This window comes from Drosophila ananassae, chromosome 2R (assembly GCF_017639315.1).
Source record: "Drosophila ananassae strain 14024-0371.13 chromosome 2R, ASM1763931v2, whole genome shotgun sequence".
Classification (NCBI taxonomy): Eukaryota; Metazoa; Arthropoda; class Insecta; order Diptera; family Drosophilidae; genus Drosophila; species Drosophila ananassae.
Window position 1 is genome coordinate 15529641 of NC_057928.1, and position 12746 is coordinate 15542386.

The window sequence follows — 12746 nt, forward strand, 5'->3', positions numbered from 1 at the left end:
TATAATAGTTATCATTAATTTATCTTATAATGATATATGGACGGAAGTTCATGTACAAAGTAACGAATCACATGCCTTAGAGAGCTCAAAAAGGCTACTATCAATTTGGGCGGCAGTCTACGAAACCGGATGCACGAGATAGAAAACTATACATAGCCAATGTTTTAAAAATTTGCATCTAAATGATAAAGTGATACACCAAATATTTTTTTATCAAAACCTAATCATAGTCAGTTATCCCAAAGAATTTTTATTTAAAAAATTTTTTAAGCAAAAAATTATAAATTATATTCATTCACCGCCACGGCGTCTTCGCATACCAGCCAATCTAGCCACATTTTCACAGTCCAATCTAACATTGTGATCTGAAAAAAAATTCACAAATAAAGTAAATAGTTTTTAAAGATAAAACTAGAAACTTACTCTCACAAGCCACGATCTGCATGTCACAGCGCTTCACATCGCGCCAAATCCATCGATCTCCGACCTTTTCGCGGCAGTCCCTGTTTATAAATTCCACATTATTGACAGGATCCACTAACCGATTAGTACAGGGTCTACAATTCTCCCTAAGCCTGCGGCAGTCCGGTCGCTGAGCTTTTACAGAAAGAAAGCACAGGATGAAAATCAAGGAGAAAACTACCTGTGATTGCATTTTGAAAACTGTCTTTTCACGCCACTTTCTGGCATCTGGTTTTATATATTAATTTGTCATTGAGAAAACATTTGAGATCTGCTTGAAACAAAGAATTAATTCTATTTTAAAACCAGAGCAAATGATAATAAGCTTTAAAACCATTTTAACGATCCTTAACTGAATGAAATAAGAACAAGGAGATGACCCACTTTCAAGATCTTTCAAGAGTATAGTTTATATAAATACTGCTCGAGATCAAAATAAGTCAATGTATGTTTTTATTTCGATGAAACAAAAATGCTGAAACTCTCACTTTTATTGGGTAAGTTTTGAGTCAATTCTTGTATATTTTTCATATTCCATCTTGAATTTTCTGGTAGTCCTTTGTGCGATTATCGTATCACAGATTTCTGCTCAAAGAAATCGCGAATACTGTGAGGATATATTTCGCGATTGTCAGAGTCATACAACTGCTATAGGAAGGTTTGATGAAACCATAGATTCGTATAATCGTCATTGTCGTCGTGAACGTCGGGGAAGATGGAATAATGTATCTCGATGTGAAATGGAGAAGGCCACTTGCATTCGTAGGATATATTTCAAATAGTTTTTTAGCTTATTACCTAATGGATTTCACTTTCAGTGATACTTCAACGTTGTGATGACATGTCTTGCAATAATATCGCGGAAGTTCTGGGCTTTTAATTAAATAACGAATAAACAGTGTAATCTTATAAATAAATCATAAAATAAAAAGTATATATCTTTGTACTATACCCTCATATTACCAGGTAAAGTAAAGCTAAAAGAATGAATTCAAAAATTCTGATAAAATAAATAAAGAAAAGAAACAATTTTACTGATAATAAACAGCTGCGAGCTCCCATTATTAAAACCATATGGCAAAATCTGCTTATAAAGTAAAGTCTAGAAACTCTATATCTTTAGTAAGTTTCGAAATGTTTAATAAATATTTTGGTATTGTAGGTGAGTTAAAATAATCTATACTTGAATCTCCTATTTAAACTCTTTAAAAGTGTTTACCATTTTTATGATGGCTTCAGCGAACTACTTTTCAGACGTCTTTAAGTGCAATGATTTTCTACTAAAATGCCAAGAATCTGAAACAAAAGTTGGAAAATATAATGCCACTACCAATTCTTTTAATAAAAATTGTAGTCTGGAAATTGGTTCCAAGTGGAGTAACCTCACTCGCTGTGAATTACAAGCTGCCATTTGTTTGTGTAAGATAAAAAATGTTGTTTTAGAAAATTATTTTACAAATATTTATTTTATAGTAGGCCAGATGAATCGCTTGGATGTAAACTGTGAAAATATCGCGGATGTAATGCAGTTGTAAAAATATTTTGTTTCATATTTCCAAAAAGATTAAAACTATGCTTTTGATTAATTTGCATAATTTTTACCCTCGCTAGATCAATGCAACCCCTTATATCCTTCTCAAGTGGAATATTTTCTTTACCTTCAGGGCTTCTGGTGTTTCTTTATTTATTTACACATAGATCTCCCTCAACATGAGGAAGTATTTATGAGCCAATCATTTTTAATTATCATCAAGCGACAACAAAGCTGAATAAACTTTTGCTGAAAAATCTAATCACATGCTAGAAGAGAGATCCAAAATAATTACATGAAGCCCGCGGGCTAAGTGCCAGAAAACAAAAAACTCTTAACTAAAATAAAAATAAAATTCAATTCCAAGGCATTTCCTGGCCATGTTGCACGTGCCACGTGCCAAAAAAACAACAATAACAATTTCAGAAGGATGGGATTCCCCCATTTTATATGTATATATATTTGGATGTATATATAGCACTCGAAGCACCAAAATTTCATTACCATTTTGATATTATTTTGGGGGAGAAGCAGTTTTGCCCTTTGGCGGGGCAGAGTCAATTACGTAGAGGAAACTGTTTACGGGCCCCACGATGATGTCGTCACCCGGACGGATTCCGGATCCGTGAGGAAGAGCTCTCCTCTTCGTATAGTTGCTTAATATTTATCTAGCGTCGGTAATCAGACATCCCATACCGACTAAGCCCAGGCGGACATGTGCCCAGGATCTCGATAACAAGGTCTGAGGGGGACTGGTAAAGTAAATAGAAATCCCGCAAACAAATCAGAGCCAGGACTAGAGCAGGGCCAGGGTAACCGAATGAGTTTTTAATAAACTGTCAGTTAATAATAAAATTTTCAGTGAATTTGATTATGATTACAATCGCTGTGATGACAGGATTGAGATATACAGATACAAGCACTGATGCCCCATAAACCCTCACGAAAACTTTGACTTCGTTAGGTGTTCCGGGCTATTTCTGAAACTGGAACTGAGTGTGAAATTTGGCAGCTTGTTACAGATGTCAGGGGCGGCGTTTTGGGGAGGGATTAGGGGCTGCATGCCACACCATCGACCCTAATCATGTAGCAGCTTGTAAAATGCGAGCGTGAAAAGAAAATTGAAAAGTTAGTTCGACGTAGGGTTTCCCTTCCCTCAGCCCTTCCCGAGGCTCTTGAACACCTCCCCTTCGTGTTCATTTGGTTTGTGAAAGGCTGTTGATTTGAGAAATTCCTTAAACTTGTCCAGAACTCGGGCTGTAAAAGCCAAAAGTTGTTGAAGGTATATGCTAAGATTATGGCAAGTTTATCCAAGTCTGAAAATGAGGAGAGCTATTTGAGTTTTTAGGACTATGAATGAAATGGCGGGGATTTGAACAAGTTTACCGAAGAACTGAAAACTTTTGGCAACTCTTTTTCTCAATGAGAAGGCTTCTCAAACCAACTATTTATTATAGTTGTTTGTCTTACTTAAGGATAAACACTTTAAATAGTGTCAAGATATTAAATAATTAGGAAAGCTTTTCGAAATTATCCTTAAACTCAGCCTGCTTTCCAAGATCTAGCTACAATAATTTCCCCCCATTTTAATATCTCTTACCAGACTCCCCCTCGGAAGCTTTAATTTATCTCGACAAAAACCTTTAAGAAAACTAAAAAACACCTTTCGGGGGTAATCGACAGCACACTCCCCAGACAAAGGGCAGGCCACTCCACCATTCTACCATCCAGCCGCCAACCTCCCATATTGCATCGAACCACCCCCTTGTGGACGAAAACCCACCATCGATGGGCACACGTTTTGTTGCAATCCCGATGAGGAAATGCTAATCCGCATGTAATATTCGAAAATGATATGAAAATGCCAGGCCAAACAACCACCCACCGGACTGACTGGGTTTAAGTCCGTAACTGAATCCGGGAGGCTGGGAGTCGTGAAGTAACCCAGCCAGGCTGAACGGAGCCAACATTACTCAATGTCAACATCAAAATTGCTTTGGAATTCATGCATTTATTTATGCTGCCTTTTAACAAAAAACCGAACTACCAACGCAGTATAGAAATTTTCATTTTCGGCTCAGTTTTAATTCGGGGGAATCTCCGGAGTCCTTAAATAGCTGAACAGGCGGAATACAAGGATGCGGGTGGATGTCAGGGGTACTGGGAAGTTTCATGCTGATTAAAAATGGCAACTGTGTCTGCGGGGTTGTGATGCTTTTTTTGGGTTTCGAATTGCAACCTTTTTCCACTTGCCACAATTTGAAGCGAGGGTTGCCCTCAGGACGATATCAGGACAATGTAAAAAGGGGGTGAATCATCCTGGCCCGGCTGCACTTGTCCTTTGCCGTTAAAAAATTTCGTCACAGACGGTGGCGTGAAATTTCGAAACGAATTTCTCTAAACTTGTGCTCATTGTAATTTCTATAATGCGACAGAATGCTCCAAGTGCATGGGCATGAGGCATGAGGCATGTAGCATGTGGCATGAGGCATGTGGCCAGGAAGTTTGTTTTGTTTAAAAATTATTAGAATTCAGTTGCTTGTTTCGCGGGTGGAATTTGTGGTGGCTTGATGGTTCTTATTCTGGGGGGAGCTTGAGGGTGGTAGTGGTGGGTGGATAAGGGATTGCCTTCCACCGGGTGGCAGCTGGTGCTCTTTGGTCAAAATGTGACCGGCACTTGGCCGCAATGCGGTCAGTGTGGAGAACCCTTGTCTCGGCTCAGCACTTGTTTGTTTTTCTCTGATATGTTTGCGTGTGAGCCGAGGATTTTAATTCATCGAATGGCAAACAAAAGAGCAAAAGTCAAACTCCGCTCTCAACTCGAGGTGTGTGAAGTGAGAATACTCTGATTTTAATGGCAAGTAAATAAAGTTAATCTTAAAGAGGAAAATAATGGATGAGCTTCCGGACTATCTCTGTAAGATTTAAGAAAATATATTCCTCTACTAGTAAATTGCATTAAAATCATAGCTCACTTCAAAGAGTCGTTAAGTGGCTCCTCCATGATTCATAAGTAATTGTTGCAATCTCAGTGCAAAAAAGACAAAACAAATCCATAAAATTCAACCGGCTAGACAGATAAATCCAGTTGAAAAACTCCAATGAATCTCGGGGACGTGATCTCGGAGCCGTTGACATGCCACGAACCTGAAAACAATTAACGTCCGATTTTGATATGTGTGAGAGCTAATCGAAAATCCCCATCGACCAGACGATAGCCAGACAACAAACAAGTGACGATGCAGGTAACACAATGTAATATTTGCCAATCGACTGGATAGAACGGGGCGGGGAACTCCACTCCGGCCAGGCAGGACAAGTGTTTTCGGCGATAACAAAAGGTGTTGCACAAACGAGCTCTGCTTGCCAGTCTCAAATTATGGGAAGGCACTCAGAAAAAATTATTATAAATTTAAGAGTTATTAGATATTAGTTCCTAATGGATTTTTAAAGGATTTTAAGCACTGGTCCTATAAAATAAGTCCGGAATATTGGGTACTTATTGTATTTATTAAACATAACTTTTAAAATCTAGGTATATAATTTCCTTTAAATAAAATGCTTAATCAATGTTTATTAAAATTTATAACCTAAGGACTTAGTAGGATTTTTCTTCAAGTGTCTAAGTAAAAATCCCATCGGCACTGGTTGTGGGAGCGAGGATTCTTCTCATTAAATGTCAATTTCAAGGCACCGCCGCACATCAAACATGGCCAAAGGACATAGTACATCTCCCGCTGCGCGCGTGTCCTTTGAATTAGAGCCGATCCCAATCGCAATCCCAGGCCAAAGTCCATAATGCGGTCGGTCAGCTCCTTCTTCTTTTTGGATTCGTAGTTCATCTGGCGCGCCTGAGTTATGCGACGAGGACCATTGTTCCCATCGCCTTTTTGGTCGGTGAATTATTATCCCTTTCGCATATGTTGTTGCCTGCTTTCTGGCATTGTCCTTCGAGTCGGTTTTGGTATCCTTTTGAAATGTCTGCTGTCCGGCCACGCCCGCCGTGTAGGGCGTTTTGCAGTTAAACGTCGTCGCTCCTTGAAAGTTTTCGGGGCGTGTTCCTCATCATAAATTGCTTTTTGCTTTCTGTAGAAATTTGTTGGTTTCTTTTATTTTCGGGACTGTTGAATCGGGGTTTGGAGTTTTTAGATTTTCTTTGCCTCAAATTTCATAATTATCGGGGCGTGTGTGCAGCCAAGGACTGTGAATATTTATTCCCTCTGTTCGGAGTTCCCGCCGCACTTGTTCAACGATGAGATACAAAAATCAATTTATTGTTTTTATCCCCTTCGGAGCCAACCCCTCCCGATTGTCCACTTGTGTTTGTGTTTTTCGGGCTGCGGTCAATGGTCCGAGTCCGAGTCAGAGTCCGGATACGGGTGCGGGTGCGGGTACGGGTCCTACTGTACGGGTTGTGTTGCTCTTTGTGGTCAACCAAGTGTTGGACAGCATTATAAATATTTGAGCTTACGGAGGAGAAATGTCCGGACTCTGGACTCTTAAGCGGAGAAATTACTGTTGTACTGCGTTGAATTGCAAAGGAATCTGAAGTATTGCATTTTTCTTCATAGTTGCAAAATTTAAAGAGAAAAGATAGTTTTTCTCCTGAAAACTATTATTACGGAATGCTTATCCTTCCTGAACTCTGAGTGGAGTAAAATTTAAAACATTTTACAGGAACTTTTAAAACGAAACCTAATATTCGGCAATCCAAGTCCACTTAAAAGTTTAAACGGGCTTTTGTCTAAACTGTTCTGGGTCCCTCTTGGCTTTGGCCAAATTCAAATCTCGATTAGCCGGAATATCCTGCGGAGGCATAGCCTATCATTATATATCAACTCCGAAAAGGCTTTTGCATCTATGAAAATTACACATTTGCCAACTGCTAATTGCAAGTCATAAATTAAACCCTCACTCGGGTTTCCGAAAAGGACCATCGCACTCGCAGGCCTTTGGTCACTGGAGAGACACGACACAGGACGGTGGACACTGGGCAAAGGACTCTGATCCTTTTGGGGCTTGGCAGTAAAGTGAAGTACGGGGCTGTCAAAAACTTTAGATTGCACTACTATAGGCCGGAGGAGGTATAGTTGTTAAAATACACTGTTGGAAAATGGGTTTTCATATCAAATACTCTATGGATTAATATTTTTTAGGAGTTTTTTGTTACGTGGAAGAATAGCTTAAAATGTATTTAATTAAAGAGAGATTACTTAATAAATCGACGACTTTATTAAAGACTTAAGTAATGCAATCAAGAGCAAATCACAGGTTGGTTATTTAAGTGTGATCCATGTCCTGTTTAATATTCGTCCTGCAACTAGCACGAGACATCCCGTACGCATTGCGATGTGGTGGCCAAAGCTTCAAAATATTAATTATGACAGATCTCCGGAACAGGCCTTCTCGCACAAACACATATGTATGCTCGACGCCTGGCGAATGCCGCTGGCGAAATTTGCATTTATATTAAAAACAAACAGCAGGGACGGGGCGGAGAGCAGAGGCGAGAATCTCGGCCAGAAGCCAGACGACAGTATCCCAGAATCCCGGAATCCGGAAGCCAGACGCCAGGAACACGATGACAGCGCCAGCGACTTGCGGCGTAATCAAAGACACGTCACCAACAGGCCATGGACCAATTTGCAATCAACGACACGCCCCACCGCCCACTCAGCCCCGTCAGCCAACCATCCACCCATACTGAGCCACTCGGCACACTCCACCGCAAAACTATTGCACTAAACCAAAACTGATTTCGTGGTCCGGACTTTAATTACATCTCATATATCAGAGCGAGGAGCTTGTCGTGCGGAAGGGAAGCGAAGGGATCGCATAAAAATGATTTCGTTTTGATTGCAATAACTCCCCCAAAAAATCTCCAGGACTAATCCTCTACCCCCAACCATCCTCCCACCACTTTCTGTGGCAAGTGCACTACTTGAGGGTGGGTTGGACACCCGGACACCCACTCCCACCCACACAAGTGTTGCCAATTGTTGGTAACTGTTTTGTCAGCGACAGCCTCCCAGAAATTGGCATCGCAACCCCCAAAAAAGCCCCGAAATTATTAGATTTTATTGCATGTACATAGAATACTGACTGAAGTCATGGACGGAAAGGAAAATGAAAAATTTTTCATCACTCCAAAGGGGCGAAAGGGAGAAGTTGTGCGTAAGCGATTTATTGAAGAGCGTGACTGTCATTGTCCTGCGGCTGTTTTTAATATTTCCAAGTGGCTTTTGTGGCAAATTTTTATGATTGTATTATACATATTTATATAGTGCATTGTGTATTGGCCATGGACCAGCTGGCGAGCCCTCAAAAGGGTTGATGTTGACGTTGATTCTGATCCTGGGCCACAATGTGCAACGAGCCGTGAATATTTTGTCGAAACAAAAATTAGTTTGGGGATTTGCATTTGAATTGTACGAGGGTGCAGAGAACTCACAGAACATTTGCAAACTTTGGGGTATAAAAGTTAGTTGGAGTCCTGTGTATATAAATCTGTTTGCCATTTGCATATGTAATAAGTACGAGGACATTCCACTGATGGGTATGATAATCAGGATGAGGACATCGTAAAAAAACAGTGAATATCAAAGGAATTATGGCATACCGACATGAATGCAAAAACAGAGAACCACTTTGAAGATTTTTTTCTTCAGGAATGGTACGAGTAATTTTGAAAAAATTATAATAAAAATTATACTTGTTAATCTAAAAACAAAATATAAAAAAAATGGCTGTTGAAGAATTCTATATCCTTTTCAGTGAAAGGTTAGTATAACATGAGAAAGTCACTGTGTGGTCATCTTGAAAAAGAAAGATACTTATCTCATATTTGCATCATATCTCACGGTTACTTCACGTACTCAAAGATACGATCTAAAGCTGTTAAGTGGAAGAGAGTCACTTGAGGTAAGTGGAGATCAGATATCGGTTGAAGGATCGTTCCGCACTTTCTCGTATTTAATTGTAGGAAAACCGTTCAGGCACCTCTGCTCTAATGTCCATTCCAGCACACGCCCTTGTTAGCATACAAATGCGAAGACGCGTCTCAAATGAACATCACTTTGCTATAATTTCCATCGGGGTTCAGGTTCAGGGCTGAAGGCTCAGGACTGAGGTTCAGGTTTTTTTGGAGGACAGCAGCTTGCTTTTGTCTACGAGAGCCGGTTGTCGGGGCATTGGATTACAAAACTCAAACAGATGCCCACAGAAAGTAGACAAAGGATGGGGCATTTAGCGCATCCTAACAACTGCTACATGACACCGTATTATTAAATTAAATGCAGACACGCGTTCTGGCCTCGTCCGGGCCACCAAACGCGGCCATCAGCCAACTCTCTCTCCAGCTAGCCATCGGTTGGAACAGATGGAGCACAGTCTGGTCCGCTCGGCTGACCATTCATTTGGCCAGAATTAATGGCCAGCCGCAGTCTCAGTCGCAGCTTCTTTGGCTTGTTAAACTAACAAGCCAGAAACGAGGTTCCTGGAAAGGCAATCAATAGATTTTCGGCTGGCGATAATGAAAACGAGCCAAATGAACGATTTTTAATTATACATACATCTGATGCTGATAGAGATCTGATCACATTTCGTATAATGTTCAGGAAATCTCTGGCATCAATGGGGAGTTCACATCTTGTGGGGATTAACTTTCGTTTGGATGCATAATTTCATAATTCAAACAGAAAAAAACAGAAGGTAAAAAGTCACCTGCCTGCTGTCAGGGGTTCATAGTACACTTGCCGAATATTTTTCTTTCAAGTCGCGTATTTTATTCAGAACTCCACCTACAAACTATAGTTCATTAACTTTAAAGATATATTGTTCTCAGTGCACAAGGTAAGGTGAGTGCTAACCTTACCTTGCCCTTTGTCCTGAAGATCATTGATCATTGATCGTGCCTCCTGCTGCCGTCTGCCAGCTACCTGCAGACCACTTAGTGATTTTGGCCTGTTGTTTGTTGACCGAGCCAGGCAGCTGCCACTTTTTTGGGCCACGTCCGACTCCAGAGAATTGATGACTACAGGTTGCGAGGCCAATCCACAGTCCACAAAAAAAAGGGAGGAAAAATAAGGCAAAACAGGGATTCCAAAAGTCTGGATCGTCTGGCGATCTGACGTTAATCGACCAAATTGTAGCAGCTGAACTGTCAGTTTAGTTAAGTGGGCTGTGCCTCAACTCGCTGTCTGGCAATACTTAAAGTTTGATGAATTGTTGGTCAAAATATCGATGACTAGTTGGCGATAGTGTCCTGGTCCAGACAGTGCCGCAGACTAGATCCTTCATACCCCCCGGCCAGACTGCTCTCATTAAGTCCTTGATTAATGTTAGTTCCAGTCTCGTTTAGGGTTTTATTGTCGCGCCTTTCGGCCAGAAAGAGAAGAGTTTTATTGCCATCATTTTGGAGTATCTTGTTTCTGCGAGAATGTCGACAACAAGAGCCTTCAGCAACCTCTAACTTGCCATCAGATTTTAACTTGTTTCGACTTTTTGCTCCTCCATGTCGTCGACATCCTCGTCGTTGTCGTTGTTGTGTAATTAGTCTCGTTTGTTGTCATAAATTTTCGGTAAATTTTGTTGAAAAGTCTCATTTAATTGCACTGATTTACAGTTTTGTGTTTTTGCAGCTTGGTTTCTGGGTTTTGGTTAGGTGTTTCGCCACTTGCCTCACATAATTACGTGCGAAATTAATGATGTTTCTGTGCCCCGGAGAATGTGAAGCACTTTAAATCGCCGAAGACAAATATTTTTCAGCTGGATGTCTGGTCTGGTTTTTAGGTTTCCAGGTTTTCAAGCAGATCGTTAGCAAATTTTAATGAATTCAGCAGGTGCAAACCGAAATCCTGATGTTAGAATCGATAATGAGAGCAGCAAGGTGCAATTTCTAACTTAAAACGACTCTTGATGGTTTAATAGTTTCTAGGGAAAAAATGAATAACACTGTTTTTTTAATTACTTGAAAATCTTCATCTGGAAGTAAATGGAATTCATTGAAAAAAATTCGGCTTCTCATTGACTCATCCTATAGCTGCGAAAAAATAATTGAAACTCATCAAGTTTTATTTGGTTGTCGGAAGGTGGCGGCTTAGTCATCATTAATGCCCTTATCACGTACTTCAGTGTGGCAGAAGGGGCCAGATCGTGCCACCCACTGCCACCCCCTGGTAAACCCCCCTCAATTACATATCCAATCCGGACGAATCCATCGAACACCTAACCCCCAGGATTTGTCTTAAAATTGCCACCCTTAATTACTTGTAAGCTGGACGACAGCCACCCCCACAAGGAAAAGTTCAGGCTGTTTGACTTTGCAATTTGGAAGTGCAATGACTCCCACTTTCCACCTTCCCATGCCAAGGACGCCCCAGTGGGCTGATGACCATTGATTAAATTGATGATGTTTGATGACTTCTGAAGGCGATTTCATCGTAGATTTCTTCGGTCAACTTGGGGAGGACCGACCTCATATGGTGTGCCACCCCCAGATCATTAGACTGCATTCGACATGCATTCGAAAAGTCTTTAAGTTGGAAGCTGTTTTGATTTTTGTTCGGCAAATATATAACATCTTTTATATTTCGTAAAAAAATGTATTCAAAAGTATTAGATTTTTATGAAAGTAATCAGGAGGTATACAGAGAGGGAGATGTAAAAATTACACTTCTTTTTGTACTCTAAAGCTTTTTAATTTTTAAAGAAAACTGTACCGAATTTGTAAAAATTCCTGGTGTGGAAAATTGAATGGAAAAGGGCAGGAAGTAAGAGCTTGATATTACCCGGCATGACTGGACTAGGTCAGCCAAGCAAGTCGGCATTCTTTGAGTTTGAACTCCCTGCTGACCTTAATTAATCTTCGGAACTGAGCACCTAGATACAATATCCGAGTGGAATGCCGCGGCAACTTGCCACTTGCAACTTGCAGCACCAGCCAAGGTACTGGTGGTACTGAATCCAATGTTGATTAATGCGAGGCGGCGCTGAAGAAGCCGCGTGACTGGGCGTTATTTTCCAGGTTGCAGTTACCTTTGTTGATCGTTCGGGAAATGAGTTGCACGCGGCATGGTGGTATCAACTAATTGCACCGCATTGTTGCATTGATGTGCATGATAACCAGAAAAGTGGAAATTCCAATGCAATTGCCGCAAAAGAACTTCCGCGTGACAGCGTTTCCAAAGCGAATTTCAATGCAAATACATCACGAAAGTCCATCTTTGACTTTGACTTGGACTCCAGCTCCGACTCCGACACTGACTCCATTTACTCCGGAATCCGGATTGTGACAAACGCCCCTGGGGTGCAATATATTTTCCAGTCTGTAATGAAAGTGTGAATGAAAAGCTGTATGGCTTTTACTCTCCGTTTGAGTTGCCTTTGCCCGGGGCCAGCACAAAAACGGATGTAGAAAGTTCAAATAGAATTTAACCCCAAGCGCATATTTATACCATGTTTTTCACACCTCTGCCCCAGTTCCTCTCCACCGTCTAAAACAAATACGAAATGAGACAAGTGTGTGCGGGAGTGTGTAGGAGTGTGTACAGATCCCCACACTACGCCCTCTGACCCGCTCGCCTTCTTGCTTTGCTGAAAATGACCCAAGGTAAAAGGAGATATCCTCGGTGGTTTTGCATTCAGGTGGAGAAGCGGATCCAGCCAGGCAAGTGGTTCTTTTTTTGCCTGTGTCTGGCGAAGGTTGTTAGCCTGGAGGGCCAAATGCTAAAGTTCGGTGGGATGATATGTCAAT

The 12746-nt window shown here is 40.9% G+C and overlaps 3 protein-coding genes across 4 annotated transcripts; 2 read left to right on the forward strand and 1 right to left on the reverse strand.

Moving 5' to 3' along the window:
* Nucleotides 1-229: 229 nt before the first annotated feature.
* On the reverse strand, nucleotides 230-683 carry LOC6493250. Its single transcript, XM_001957321.2, has 2 exons — nucleotides 424-683; nucleotides 230-365 (listed from the first exon to the last, which is right to left on the reverse strand). The coding sequence occupies exons 1-2, from the start codon at nucleotides 653-655 to the stop codon at nucleotides 292-294; spliced, it is 306 nt and encodes a 101-aa protein (XP_001957357.1). The 5' UTR covers nucleotides 656-683; the 3' UTR covers nucleotides 230-291.
* A 135-nt stretch (nucleotides 684-818) lies between these two features.
* LOC26513818 lies at nucleotides 819-2044 on the forward strand. Of its 2 annotated transcripts, none has more exons than XM_014910049.2 (5): nucleotides 819-959; nucleotides 1018-1224; nucleotides 1281-1624; nucleotides 1675-1881; nucleotides 1939-2044. In XM_014910049.2, exons 1-3 carry the CDS (start codon nucleotides 935-937, stop codon nucleotides 1340-1342), a joined length of 294 nt encoding a protein of 97 aa, XP_014765535.1. In that variant the 5' UTR covers nucleotides 819-934; the 3' UTR covers nucleotides 1343-1624; nucleotides 1675-1881; nucleotides 1939-2044. The 2 variants fall into 2 exon arrangements, with proteins under 2 accessions (XP_014765535.1, XP_044570851.1); XM_044714916.1 differs by having other exon boundaries at nucleotides 1702-1881.
* LOC116655921 lies at nucleotides 1482-2255 on the forward strand. The gene is made up of 3 exons (XM_032454938.2): nucleotides 1482-1624; nucleotides 1675-1881; nucleotides 1936-2255. The coding sequence occupies exons 1-3, from the start codon at nucleotides 1537-1539 to the stop codon at nucleotides 1995-1997; spliced, it is 357 nt and encodes a 118-aa protein (XP_032310829.2). The 5' UTR covers nucleotides 1482-1536; the 3' UTR covers nucleotides 1998-2255.
* Nucleotides 2256-12746: the final 10491 nt, after the last annotated feature.

What these genes read in the sequence shown, in the direction of transcription:
- LOC6493250 (XM_001957321.2), bottom strand. Translation starts at nt 655, where the DNA reads ATGCAATCACAGGTAGTTTTCTCCTTGATTTTCATCCTGTGCTTTCTT. An exon ending in GCAGATCGTGGCTTGTGAGA is followed by an intron (nt 366 to 423) that starts GTAAGTTTCTAG and finishes ATTTTTTTTCAG; the next exon opens with ATCACAATGTTAGATTGGAC.
- LOC26513818 (XM_014910049.2), top strand. Translation starts at nt 935, where the DNA reads ATGCTGAAACTCTCACTTTTATTGG. An exon ending in GAAACTCTCACTTTTATTGG is followed by an intron (nt 960 to 1,017) that starts GTAAGTTTTGAG and finishes ATTTTCTGGTAG; the next exon opens with TCCTTTGTGCGATTATCGTA. An exon ending in GGAGAAGGCCACTTGCATTC is followed by an intron (nt 1,225 to 1,280) that starts GTAGGATATATT and finishes TTTCACTTTCAG; the next exon opens with TGATACTTCAACGTTGTGAT.
- LOC116655921 (XM_032454938.2), top strand. Translation starts at nt 1,537, where the DNA reads ATGGCAAAATCTGCTTATAAAGTAAAGTCTAGAAACTCTATATCTTTA. An exon ending in TAAATATTTTGGTATTGTAG is followed by an intron (nt 1,625 to 1,674) that starts GTGAGTTAAAAT and finishes ACTCTTTAAAAG; the next exon opens with TGTTTACCATTTTTATGATG. An exon ending in ACAAGCTGCCATTTGTTTGT is followed by an intron (nt 1,882 to 1,935) that starts GTAAGATAAAAA and finishes TTTATTTTATAG; the next exon opens with TAGGCCAGATGAATCGCTTG.